The 13,872-nt window shown below is 29.8% G+C and overlaps 2 protein-coding genes across 2 annotated transcripts; one reads left to right on the top strand and one right to left on the bottom strand.

Moving 5' to 3' along the window:
- Positions 1-46: 46 nt before the first annotated feature.
- On the bottom strand, positions 47-6,261 carry LOC105623380 (ATP-dependent RNA helicase DHX36). The gene is made up of 13 exons (XM_012204775.1): positions 6,186-6,261; positions 6,057-6,092; positions 4,516-5,043; positions 4,112-4,301; positions 3,850-4,024; positions 3,430-3,578; positions 2,467-2,599; positions 2,201-2,396; positions 1,571-1,835; positions 1,171-1,463; positions 576-1,002; positions 220-428; positions 47-147 (listed from the first exon to the last, which is right to left on the bottom strand). The coding sequence occupies exons 1-13, from the start codon at positions 6,259-6,261 to the stop codon at positions 47-49; spliced, it is 2,778 nt and encodes a 925-aa protein (XP_012060165.1).
- A 4,655-nt stretch (positions 6,262-10,916) lies between these two features.
- Positions 10,917-13,431, top strand: LOC105623341 (synaptic vesicle 2-related protein). The gene is made up of 7 exons (XM_012204737.1): positions 10,917-11,082; positions 11,578-11,762; positions 11,846-12,042; positions 12,127-12,190; positions 12,273-12,398; positions 12,487-12,695; positions 12,825-13,431. Exons 1-7 carry the CDS (start codon positions 10,917-10,919, stop codon positions 13,429-13,431), a joined length of 1,554 nt encoding a protein of 517 aa, XP_012060127.1.
- Positions 13,432-13,872: the final 441 nt, after the last annotated feature.

Below are 13,872 nucleotides of genomic sequence, written 5' to 3'. Positions count from 1 at the left end.
TATATATATATATATATATATATATATATATATATATACATATTAATTATACTAATCTGTATACCTGTATCAATTCTGCGGATTCTTGTTCGCAAATTATGTTTTCCGAAAAATTGATGCTAACTATATATTGTCCTTTTTCTCGTTCTAAAATATAATGTTATAACGATTATTATTTTGAATGATTAGCCCGTTCAAATAGAAAAGAGTTATATTTACTTATCGACATATTTGGTCCAGCAAACAATAAAATCGGTACACTTATACATGTAGTATCATGTAAAAATATGGCAGTGGACCGTTGTTTTGTAAAATATGTCAAGTAGCGACTAGGAAAGCTGGAAACTCTGTTGTTAACGCTCGATGGATGTATACGCACACTACCATCTTCCGGTGTCCAACTAACCACCCCATTTTTAGTAACTCGTCTAAAACAATTAGATATAATTAGATATCATATAGATTGATAAGATGGTTGTATTTAAAAAAAAATGATAAAAATTAATATAAATTAATATAATTAATATAAATTATTAATGTCATGTCAATCATGATTGACATATCAATGTTTGCACCTTACAACAGCGATGTTAGGATATAATCCTGCACAAACAATAGCTTTTATCAACGCTATGTTATCCGAATTTTTGTTAGAGCCTACATGACTTGGGTTTTCACTATCCAGAAATTTCATCTCACATAAATACTGTGCAAATTGAGCTTTCATTTCAGAGAGAAGTTTCAATGTGTTGAAGGAGAGGAAATACTCTCGGCAAAACTGGCGAGCATTTCCTCTTTGACGTGCAACTTCATATCTTCTTAGAGCTTCCGCAAGAGCAATATGATCACTACACTGTTCCATACTGAGTTCTAACTTTTTTTTATTAGCCATTTCCTCTTGTCCTAACGGACAATAGAAAGCGTCTTTAAATGTGAGACTAGCAGCAATAGCAAATATTGGATCAACACAAGAGAACAGTGCACCCCACAAAATCATTTTCCCTATAATAAACAAAATATACATTACATTAAAGTTACAATCTGGAGACATGGTGGTGTCTCGACGCTAAGTCAAGTGCAGCGACACTGCCGCTACTTTACGCGAGCTGGCGAATTGCGGAGAACCGAGATTATCAGATTTTAATTCTATTTACAGCAATAATAAATTACCTGTTCTAGGATCAAGTGGCAAATGTGCTAAATGATAACCTAAAGGAGTTAAAGTTTCGTCTTTATCGAGGGCATTAAGTGTTTCAAGTAAGTCGAGAGACAGATCAATAGCTTTCAAATCTGGCGGATCCATAACGGTAGATAGGAACTCTTTGACTCTTCCTAATTGCAAGATTTTTATTTGCAAAATTACCTCTTCTAAGCGTGTTCTTAACATTTCTGGCAACGGATAATGATCAAATGTCATTTCTCGTGCTTTTGTATACAGATGATAACATTCTCCACTTTTAACCCTACATAGAAAATATACAGATTTGATTTTAGTCTACATATAGAAATTTGATTGAATACATTATTTTTCTTTTAATACCAAACTATAACAATATATATAAAATATTACCTGCCAGCTCTACCGCGTCTTTGCTTGGCATTAGCTAAAGATACCCATTCAGGCTCTAAAGTCTGAATATTCTTATTTAGGTCAAATTTTGAATATTTTATTTTTCCGCAATCTATTACGTACACAACATCTTCTATAGTAATTGATGTTTCAGCGATTGAAGTCGCAATAATTATTTTACGAACGCCATGAGATGGTTCTTTAAATATAAGTTTCTGATCAACTGTTGGCATACGTGAATGAAGAGGATAGATGACGTATGCGTCTATAAAAAAAGTTTTATAAAATATTTGGTTTGAAATATACATCAAATAGTGTCAAAATAGTTATAAAATTCAATAACACAATTACCAGAATGAGATAAAAAATGTGATTTTATCTAATTTATAAAATGAATTTTGATTCGATAATTCAAAATCTCGTAATATTATAAGTAAAAGCATGTTCTGATTCCCACCTGGATGGATCTCGGTAAATGTTCTACGATAAACAACAAAGATGATATGACATCCGGGGAGTACCCAGATGGAAATCCGAACATGCCTTAAATTAGATTGAAAAATAAAAGCTACATGTATTTATATTATCTCTTACTATAATATTATATTAATAATACAAATATATACTTACGACTTGGATAACATCCAGACCCTAACATCATTTTATTTAAGTTTGATATATCCATCATACCAGGTAAAAAAATAAGAATAGCTCCAGGACCTTTTGTATTACAGATATATCTAACTAATTTTTCTATGAGCTCCAATGAAAGATTTTCACTATTTGGATTCCGTAATTGATCAATAACATGTGTTTCGTATTTTTTCTGTAATTATGTAAAATATTTTAATATATAAATAAATAATATATCCATACTTGCTTATTTATATATTTACCTCGGCCATAAGTTGTCTAACATAAGGTTGTAATATGTCCAAAAATTCTTCTTTCTTATATTGCTGCTCTTTATATCTTTTTAGGTGTTTTCTGTGACCTTTAGGTTCAGGTGGTGCCTCGGGAAATTTATGACTATAAGTTAAAAAAGATATTATAACAGTTCGTATTAATGGACTTGGTTAGGTGGCGTGTATGCGAATGCATGTGTTTTGGAGAATATGTGAGAATCAATAGCGTTTAACAATTCGTATTAATCTCTCATGTATATAGAACCTAAAATCATCTAAAAAATTATTTAATGTTATTTAAAGTTATCGCGATATAACAATATTTCAATAATATAGGAGGAAAAACCAAATCAAAACCTGTCAATTTACAATCAGCAGATTTTGGATTCAATTTTTATCCTTATATATCAGTTTGTAAAAGGCTAATTAAAACAGATTAAAAATTTGGAGTGAAAAATTATCATATTATTGTAGTATGAAATCGTAATCCAGGAACAATTATTAATATATAAGGAAGTATTACTTTTTATAATAACGATTTGAATAACGTTGCAATTTTGTATAACGATAACTAAATGCTAAGGTTGCACTAAAATTGAGAAAGTCACTTCACGAAAGTAACGGGTCATTATTATGCGTTATCTATTAAAAAAAGCAATTCGTTACTTGTAACGCATCGACAAGTTATTTTATTCGTTACAAGTAATGAGTAAAAATAATTTGTTACGCAAATAACGAATTATCCTTTCAATAATAAGTGACTTTTCCACAAATAATGATTAATTTTTTCAATTCTGATGTTTTTAACGTTATTGTCACAAAACATTCGCAACATCATTATAAATTATTGTTATAACAAGGTAATGATAAAAAATAACACAGCATTACAACTAATGAGTACTTTCATTCCCCGCTAATATACAGATACAATTTCAATTACATATCTATACTTACTTTATAAATGACAAAACATCTTCTAAATAAAATTCCTTCACAGGATAAGTAAATCCTGGTATATGTATCATGGGACAATTGTTATAATATTTTGAAAAGCTTTCAGCATTCAATGTTGCACTCATTAAGAGAACTTTTAAGTCTATTCTCTAGAAAATAAATTCAAAAAAATACAAATTAATTTACAAAACATGATTTAATGACTTATAGATAAAAATATATATTACAAAAATGTTTCAAAAATAACATCTAAAGAAAAATATATATCTAAACTCCTTAAATGAAATAGCATAGAATAGTAAAATATAATCTAAATAAAAATAAATATTAAGATATATATATATTAAAAAATATACATATATATATCTAGTATATGTAGTAACGTTATTGTAACAACAACATGGCATCATTAAAACTTACTTTTAGAATAACTTGTTTTAATAATGTAATAACAAAATCACTTTCTGTAGTACGTTCGTGAATTTCATCCAGTATTACATGAGAGAAACCTTTTAATGCTGGATCATGTTTCATAATTTGTAGTAATATACCAGTAGTACAAAATAATATACTTCCATGATCTCGTGATGGCTGTCTGTAGACAAAAGTGTAAAAAAATAAAAGAATATTATACATCTATAAACTATTATACATAGAGTATAGACAGTTTAGAAAAATTTACTTTTCAAGTCGTATCTGATAGCCAACAGAATTTCCAAGATTTTCTGCTCTTTCCATAGCTACGCGTTCAGCAACAGAAATGGCTGAAATTCTTCTAGGCTGCGTGCAAATTATTCGAGTAACGCTGCCGTTTCCAGTTTCTAATTCATCATCCAATATAAATTGTGCAATCTGTGTGGTTTTACCACATCCTAAAATTTTTTTTAAATCATTAAAAATAATTTAAATAACTTATTAATTATTAATTAGAATTGGAAATTTGAATAATTTGAAAATTGCTTCAGTAGATGTAATGTTTACAATCAAATTTCTTTTACCGACTCATTACATTGCTCCAATAAAGATAAGTAAAAAAAAATAATCAGAAAAATCATCTTATATTAATAAATAACTTTTGCTATTTACCAGTTTCTCCACTAATGACAACAACTTGATTATCTTCAACCAATTGTAATATTTCTGATCTTTTTTTATATGCTGGTAACTTTAATCGAAATTTCAACATATTATTATAAGCATCTTGATTATGCTTTTGTCTGTAATCATTTTGTAATATTCTGTCTATATCACTATTTCTTTGCAACTTTGAAGTTACATTCATAGCTTTGGCAAGATTTTGTTGTATATTACCGTGTATAATTTCCAAAAACTTTCTTTTAAATTGGGTGTCATGAAATTGATGATACTTGTTATCTTGCTCAGATTCAAAATTTGCACAGAAAACTGGATTGTAATATCTCTCTGCATTATTTAACATAGCCTTAATTGATTGCTGTATATGAAATGACAATTTAAGAACTTCTAGAGTCTTTTTTTTCTGTTTCTCTCTATTTTTGTTTCTATAATACATTCCTATTTCTTTTCCTCTTAGTCCAGGAGGTCTTCGTGCTTGTGAGTAAGTGCTTCCATTTCCAGACGTAGATTGTATTTGTTCTAAAAAATTCATGATAAATTTGAGATTTCATTTTTTCTTTAAATTTTATTTGTTATTTAACAATACTTACTCTAAAGTTCGATGCTAGAAATCGGTCCGAGATCTCGAACAGAGAAAAACACATCACATTTGAACAATTTGATTATATGACCATTGCGATTGGTCAATTCTTTCTTTATCCAAGGTGTCGACCGATTTCTAGCATCATGGGCATAAAGCTTAACGAAAGAATAGCAATTATTATAAAAATAAAATATCAATCCATTCAAACTAAGAGTGTTTAAAAATTAACAGATTTTGAAAAAGCAAGATTAAAAGCGAATACAAAGTATTCAAGTTTTGTTTGTATTTTGATCAGCATAATAAAAAAATTTAATAAAAAATAGAAAACAAAATTAAAAAATGATGCATGTATTTTGAATTATTTTTTAAACTGATCATCTTGTTAAAAAAAATAGATATTACAGACTGATTTAAATAACATTTTTCTAATACTTATTTTAATAAAGCCTCTCATAATAATTAAATTTATGAAAAAAATATTCAAGGATTTATGGCTCTGTCTTAAGAACATCTTTCTAAATATGTGTGTGTGTATGTGTGTGTGTGTGTGTGTGTGTGTGTGTCTATATATATATATATATATATATATATATATATAAATTCTAAATTATTTCTAAAAAATTTCATTCAATAGATAAAAGAAATTATCATAGATCTAAAATATTATATATACAACAAAAGATAATATCGTTCATTAATATGAACAGTAATTATTACAAAAATATTCCATGGAAATAATTCCATCATTAATTTGCTAAATTACATCAAAGAATCTTGTAAAAAATGAAATATTCAAAATATAATGGAATATAATTTAGATAACTACATTATATGTAAAGAATTGAATTACAATCATTTATAAATAATCAGTTTTTCTTAATAGAGATTGTTAATCAAAATAATTTATAACAGGAAGTTCAAATAAAAACACATGTAAGTGTTTATGAACCAAGTCCTTGTTGATTATTTCTCCAGATTGATTGTACTAAAAATGAAAGAAAAAAGGTGACAAAAAAGCATTCGAAAAGAAATAGGACAAATGATTTTAGAAATGAGTTTAGAGGAATTTTTATCTTACCGTCTCTATCATGTCGTGTGTAGGAGCAGGACATGCCTCTAAAACCTCGTCGGTGCATTTTGAAAAAACAGAGCATTTATTAATATCAGGACATTGATTTTAATCTTTAAACCCCTCACAGTTGATCAAGTAATGCCAATTTCAACCACAAACTTCTATATATATTAGCCTGCTAACTCCTCACTTTTCCTTCATAACATTCCATGCCAGAGAGAATCAAGGAAGAGTGGAACGGATAGTGTTCTCTTTTCTGATTGGTACCACAGTATATCCAGTAGGAACACTCCATGTTGGCACCTTTGATCTCCGCATCGCAGTCACGTGAGCATCCGCCATGTTAACGTTTGAAAAATCCAGGACCGAAAGAGGATATAATATCCTATATGATCCATTGCTTTGCTCTAAAAAATATAATTAAGGATGCCGTGAAAACGTAATCAATGTAAAAATCTTTTTTATCTTTTTTCACAAAATTATATTTGATTATGTTTAAGTTAACCTAGCATAACTACTTACTTTTTATAAATTATAAAAACTTACCTTACGATATCTTTGGGATAACGAAAAAAAGTGCATTGTGAATTTTTACTATTATTACTGCATTGTTTAATACTGCACGTAATAACTTTTCTTTTTTTTATCTATGTTTTAGAAATATTTATAGTGCAGCCATAATCTCTTAAATTGTCTTCTTTTATCACGGATATCTGCTCACACGGGATCTGTGTAATATGTACGTTCTTGTCATCTTGCATTTCACTGGATCCAGCCCAAAACAAAAGCTGCCTTACTTGCGTGAACACATATTTTTTCGCTGAGTGTCTCTACTGGTTATATTGTGTTAATACCATCATTTATAGTGCACTTTCCCAAATGCATATATGTGTGTATGTATGTATGTATGTATAAAATTAAGCGATCGTGTTTTTGGAATATTCTGGAATCTAGATGTACCTAATGAGTTCTTCAAATCAGATAAAGCAGGTTGTTCGCCAAGCAAATGAATACGATTGGTTATTACTTATAGATCCAACCAATTACATTCAATCGCTCAGCGAGCAGGCTCGCCGGACAGAGTGTGTCCGGAGTCGCTTTATCCGGTTTGAACGCAACCATTGGCTGCATTCAGCGAACTCGACAATTGAGCGCATGCTGCTATTGATGTATGCTTCCAGATCTAAAATGCTAATTAGATGATCTAAAAAAATACACCAATAATAGCGAGCGCTCACTCAACTGTTTAATCCAATAGCTGCGTTCAATAGAACGTTTATTTTGCAACTATTTTCTTCGCGCTGATTGAGTTATGCTTTTAGAGCAAGAGGAATGGTCCAATCTCAGCAGAAAATCAAAACGGTTGCAAAACTGTTGTACTCTGCTGAATGCAGCCAATGGTTTCATCCACGATCCACCTGTTTCCATAAGCAATCTGAGATTATGTAAAAATTGGTAAAAATGGGTAAATGTTAAGAAGATTCCTTCTACCTCAAATTTTGATAAAAATATACTTAATCGATGCGTTTTTGTACGAAATGAAGGAATCTGGCAGAAAAAAGTGTCGCTCTGCCCCACGAACTGATATTAAGCGATTAAAGTTGACTGTTAAGAAATGTCAGCTACGAAATACTGCGAGTTTGATAGCAGCAATGATATTCATAAACAGAATACCTCTAGATACAAGAATATACAGACATGCCTATTCTAGATATACTCTGAAAGAAAATGAAAAATTAGATTGATAGCAAAGGAGCACATTATACTAAACTAATAGCGATTGCATCCAGATTCATATAGTGTATCTATCTTGCCTGCTATTGTAATATATATATTAAATATTTCATTAAAATATTAATACTTTAAATACGAAGCGCCACTACGGTCTGAAGATGTTGAACTATTATATATATTCATATAAATGAATTAATTTCAGTAATGATAATTGTGTCGAACTTTCAATGCAATCTGAAATATTAATAATCTCTTCAAATTTTCTAAATTTTAAAAAACTGTAATAAATTTATTGCGAAAAATATTGCTTCAGCCGGGAGTCAAATTTCTTGCATGTAATAAGTTTATTAATTTTTTAAAATTTGAGAATTTGGGGGGATTATTAATATTTCAGATTGATTGCGTTGAAAGTCCAATAACCATATCGGCATACAATGTTATCATTTCTTAAATTAATTTATATGAATATATATAATAGTTCAACTTCTTAACGTTCAGACCATAGTTTCGTATTTAATATAAACGATCTTGTTTCTAATCTTATTGCAAAAGTCATCATATTATTTCATCCTTGTTTAATGTTTGATGACATAAAGAATAAAATGATATCTATATTCGTATTCTATATATGTATATGCTATTTTAGTATGTAAATATAGCGCTCCCAAGTGTAACTTTAGTTTAATTATCAACCACATGATGTCTATCACTTTATATTTAAGCAATTATTTAAATTAATTGTCGAAGTTACATTATGCCTATGTTGAGATTTATGATACTTTTGCTAAAATTTAGTAAATTGCATAACTTTAATTCTTCGCCATTTAATAGAATTTTATTATCAAATTTATCTTCTCATTGAATTTGAAAATCTAATTAGTAATGCGAATAATCCTTCAGTTCCCGAAAGCACTTATTTTTTATATGATTCCTATATAAGAATAGAATATAGAATAACATTTCAGATCCTCTAGAGGATCTAGTAGTCTGATACTGGTGAAGAAAGGGCTTGCTATCCCTAATCTGATAAGTTAAGATAAGTCAGCATTTAATTATCAAAATCTTTATTTAATAGTTTGTACAGGCTTAGATAAAAACTGTTATATAGACAACTGTTGTATAGACAAAAACTGTTTCCAGCATGATAGTCACGTGTTTCACTAAGTTAAAAAAAAAATAGACTTGAGTGATATTCATAATCGGATCTTACAGGGGAAAGTCTTAAGTAATATCTTAAAATATCGTCCGCCGATCAACAACCAAAGACCATTATAAGACATTATTTAAGATGTCTATCTTCTAACCGACTATGAATATCACTGTCTACAAAAAAAACAACATACAAGTAATGTAGTTAGGAAATAAACATATTAATCAATAAGATTTTCAATAAGATAATTTATATGTAAGAAGATGCAAATTGGAATCTTGGATCAAAAATTGCTCCATCCAGCGTTTCAGGTCACAATCGATCCAATAGATAATGATTCAAATGGCCATTCAGTGCAATAGCAGCTATACACCTCAAGTATTAGCCAATCTGTCGAATATACTTTGCCAATTCCAATTTGTGATATAAATTAAGAACTGTCTGTGATATTTCTTTATAAGAAGATTGAGGCAGGGACACTTCAGCAATAACTTCTGGCTCTTGTAAATAATTCTTGAAAATAATAATTTAATTATTGATTAATATAGTTTAGGGAATACTAATACTAAATACTTGTATATAATAACAGTAACAGAATTGCTTGTATTGCGATATTCACTGCTAATATTGAAAATTTATAGTATACATCATCTGTGCTGTAGATCAGCATTAGCAGTGAATATGAGAACAAAGCCAATGTAAATAATATTCTTAGTTAATTATAAATTTCTAATAGAATTACTACTTACCACAGATTTGTTATGTTGAAAACAGCATTTGACTACGATACAGTTAATAAGAGCCATAGGATAGCAAGTGCTCGATAGGCACTATACAACGCTTATTCAACCAGTAAGGTTGACTATTTTTTTGCAAAAACATAGTTGCGTTAACATAACGCAACAGTTTTGCAAAAATTTTTGTGATCTAATAACTTCAAATCTTGCAACACGTGCTAACACGTTTTTACTTAACAGTCGCCATGGTCGCCATTATGATGAAAAGAAGAAAGACGAGTCAGAGGCTCCGCACAATAAAAGGAACTGAAAACAAAGAATAAGAATTTCAACCTATCAGAAATCATATATTGTGGAATACACAGTTTCTGATAGGTTGAAATTCTTATTCACTCTCTGTTGCCTGTTTCTTTTATTGTGTGGAGCTCCTCATTCTTCTCATGACGCACCATGGTAGAGGAACCATGGAGGAAGGAAACCATGGAGAAAGGAAACCACCATGGACTGATGGAGTAGTATCACAATCGGTATCATTAATTCGATTAGTCTCACAATTAGTATTTGCGCAGCGATTGATAAATACGTGGAATTACCGAAAGATAAAAAGCTTTAAAATCTTGTCGTAAACGTCCGCAAGAGATCAGTTTCTCATTTGGTCGTCGATTCAGTCGCGGAAGAACGCATACGGATTTCATGAAATCGTATGGAAGCTAATAAAATTCATAATATTGGAAATGAATATTGAATGAAAATATTCGATAAGATTCTGTTTGCCTCTATTTAAGAGCTTATAGATTCGCGTTTTACATTTTACTCATTTTTACTTTAATTTATTTAATTTTTCTCATCGTAAATTAAACAAATTTATCATTAAAAAATGGCACGATTAATTACAAATTAAACTATGCGATGGAAAGATTAACCAACAAAGCAGTTGACATTTTTGTGTTTGTGACGCGTGCTGCATACAAAATTTGATGTTGAAAGTTGTATTTATATATACAAAGTTTAATAGAATTAATAAACATTTTCAGAGCTGATTCCAATTTACTCATTTTCATCAGTGACTGAACGAATATCTTTATGTTGTGATTATATTGAAAAAAAAGCATAACCATGTCGGAACCAGATAAAAAATCTAATGAACCATATCGTCAATTAGAAGAATCACATGGGGCGGAGTTAAATGTTGGCGCACAAAGTACATCGAGTTGTCCTACGAGCTTGGAGAATACCATTGAAGGGTCGATGGAACTTTCTTCTGTTGTGGTTATACCTGATGGTATGTTATATCAAATTGAAATCTCTTATAAATATGTAAATGGTATAGAAGTAATATATTGCAGTGTTTAATTATGCCGTGTTCTAATTGTACAGAAGGGTTTACTTAACTTTAATTCAAAAGAGGACCATATGCTGTAAATATTTAATACCGCATGATAACATAACACAACACTGGGAAAACTGGTTTTACTAATGACTACGTTAAATTGTGGTAATATGGAACGCTGTAAAGTATCTTTAACAACAGTGTACATTAGACATGCATGTGTACAAGGAATTAGGTGTGTATATTTTTCATAAACTTTATGCTACAATAAAATGTGTCATCTAACATTTAAAAAGGAACAATATGCTTTTATATATATATGAATATGAAGTATCATGAAATGAATATGAATATGTAAAATATCAATTTAGTAATGGAAAAAAATGTAACAATTGGGAAATTATATTAAGTTGAATTAATTAATAAATAATTAAATCTTATTAACAGATACCTTTACTGTGGTACAAGCTATCAATACATTAGGCTTTGGAAAATTCCAAGTAAAATTATCTCTATTCACGGGTCTTTGTTGGATGGTAGATAGTATGGAGATCACGATATTGAGTATTCTAAGTCCATCCTTACATTGTGATTGGGGTATTTCTAGATACCAGCAAGCACTGACCACAACGGTATTTTTTGGATTTGTATTATTATCTTTGTAAAATATGTGACAATATTCGAGTTTATTATTATTATATAATTGAACTTTTAGGTAGTATTTCTTGGTATGATGTTAAGTTCCACTTTTTGGAATAATTTAAGCGACAGATACGGTCGTAAGCAAGCTTTAACTTTGTGTGCAGTATTATTGGCCTATTATGCATTTCTAAGTTCATTCGCACCAAATTTTCTCTGGATTCTATTGCTTAGAGGAGTTGTAGGATTTGCTATTGGTTGTGTACCACAATCGTAAGTATTTGGTAAGTTTCTTAAAGATGAACAATTAATTTGCTTTGAAACTTGTTGTCATTGATGCATACTCTTTTTTTACAGGGTCACATTGTATGCAGAGTTTTTGCCAGCAAAACAACGGGCAAGATGTGTTATTTTATTGGATGTAAGTTTACATTATAAGTATATGAATTAATACACATTGTAATATTAAACACAATATAAGATATATATGTTGTACATTATAGTGTTTTTGGGCTCTTGGAGCTTGTTTCGAAGTGGCGATTGCATTAATTGTTATGCCCAATTTTGGATGGAGATGGCTTCTTATATTATCGTCTATTCCATTATTTATATTTGCTGTAATAACACCGGTTTGTAATAAATTTAGATATTTTTAAGTATATCATTCATTTAGAAATATTTTATGAAATTATATTAAATAATTTCATATATTTGCAGTGGCTACCAGAATCTACAGTATTTGATATGACAATTGGAAGAATAGATCGTGCAATTTCAACATTAGAACGTGTAGCTAGAGAAAATAAAAAATCATTGCCTGTAGGAAGATTAGTTATGGATAGATTTTATCAAGGTCATCATGGCCGATTTAAAGATGTTCTGAGTAAAGAAATGTACAGAACGTCTGCTTTACTTTGGCTTGTATGGTAAATAAAAAATTAAATACAAAAATATTAACTTCATCTCAATATTTTTGCAATTTTAGTATAACGTTCGCAAATAAGATATATTTGTAATATTTACGATGTAAATATATATTATTACATATTTTATAGGATGAGTACAGCGTTCTGCTACTATGGAGTGGTATTAATGACAACTGAACTTTTTCATACATCCTCAGAGCAATGTAGCACATGGAGTATGAACAATGAAGGTACATGCCAACTTGACTGCCGATTGCGGCGTAGTGACTACATCGATCTACTTTGGACAACATTGGCGGAATTTCCTGGCATATTTTCTACTGTTTTCGCGATCGAGAAAATAGGCAGACGAAAGACAATGGCTTGCCAGTTAGTCATGTTCGCCATAGTAGTTTGCTTCTTAAGCAGAACCTGTTTGTTGAGTAGAGCAGTGTTGACCATTGCTATTTTCCTAGCCAGAGGCTTAATTGCCGGTGTGTTTCAAGCTGCATACGTATACACGCCAGAAGTATATCCTACACATTTACGAAGCATAGGTGTAAGTGCGTGTAGTGCTATGGCACGAATCGGTGCTATGATCACTCCATACATAGCGCAAGTATTTTTACAATGGTCCATCACGGGAGCTATGATCACTTATGCGACAACCGCTTTGTGTGCTGCAATTGCTACGCTTGTACTTCCCGTGGAGACCAAGAATCAACAATCAAATGATGCAAGTCACGAAAATAAATAGACATCTCTGTAACGAAGTATCTTAGTATATTGACCGAAAGTTACTACTCTGTCGCATTATTTAGGATACTTTTATTACATGTTACAATATAAACAATATTAAGAATCTTTATTTATTACGATATGTATAGTAACAGGTGTATATACACAAACAGTGCTTGATTGATTGAAAACTTGTCTTATGTATTTATACATGACCATATATGCGAATACGCAGCTTTAGTCATTATTAATATTTTTAATTTATTATTTAATCAACATGAACATATCTTTATTGTAAGTTATCTATAAAACGTATATATATATATATATATATATATATATATATATATATATATATATATATATTATTATTATTATATTATATATATATATATACTAAGTAAGTAAGTAAGTACGTCTCGTATAGTATAGTAAGTTTAATTAATTAAATTAATATATA

The sequence above is a fragment of the Atta cephalotes genome (assembly GCF_000143395.1).
Source record: "Atta cephalotes unplaced genomic scaffold scaffold00056, whole genome shotgun sequence".
Lineage (NCBI taxonomy): Eukaryota > Metazoa > Arthropoda > Insecta > Hymenoptera > Formicidae > Atta > Atta cephalotes.
This window is presented reverse-complemented; position numbering and strand designations above follow the sequence as displayed.

Bases quoted from the DNA above. Each gene is read 5' to 3' on its own strand.
- LOC105623380 (XM_012204775.1), bottom strand. From the start codon at position 6,261: ATGCTCTGTTTTTTCAAAATGCACCGACGAGGTTTTAGAGGCATGTCC. The intron at 2,600-3,429 runs GTAAGTATAGAT...TTTAACTTATAG, and splicing joins GATGTTTTGTCATTTATAAA to TCATAAATTTCCCGAGGCAC. The intron at 1,836-2,200 runs GTAAGTATATAT...CTTTTTTTATAG, and splicing joins GTCTGGATGTTATCCAAGTC to ACGCATACGTCATCTATCCT.
- LOC105623341 (XM_012204737.1), top strand. From the start codon at position 10,917: ATGTCGGAACCAGATAAAAAATCTAATGAACCATATCGTCAATTAGAA. The intron at 12,043-12,126 runs GTAAGTATTTGG...CTTTTTTTACAG, and splicing joins ATTGGTTGTGTACCACAATC to GGTCACATTGTATGCAGAGT. The intron at 12,399-12,486 runs GTTTGTAATAAA...ATATATTTGCAG, and splicing joins TATTTGCTGTAATAACACCG to TGGCTACCAGAATCTACAGT.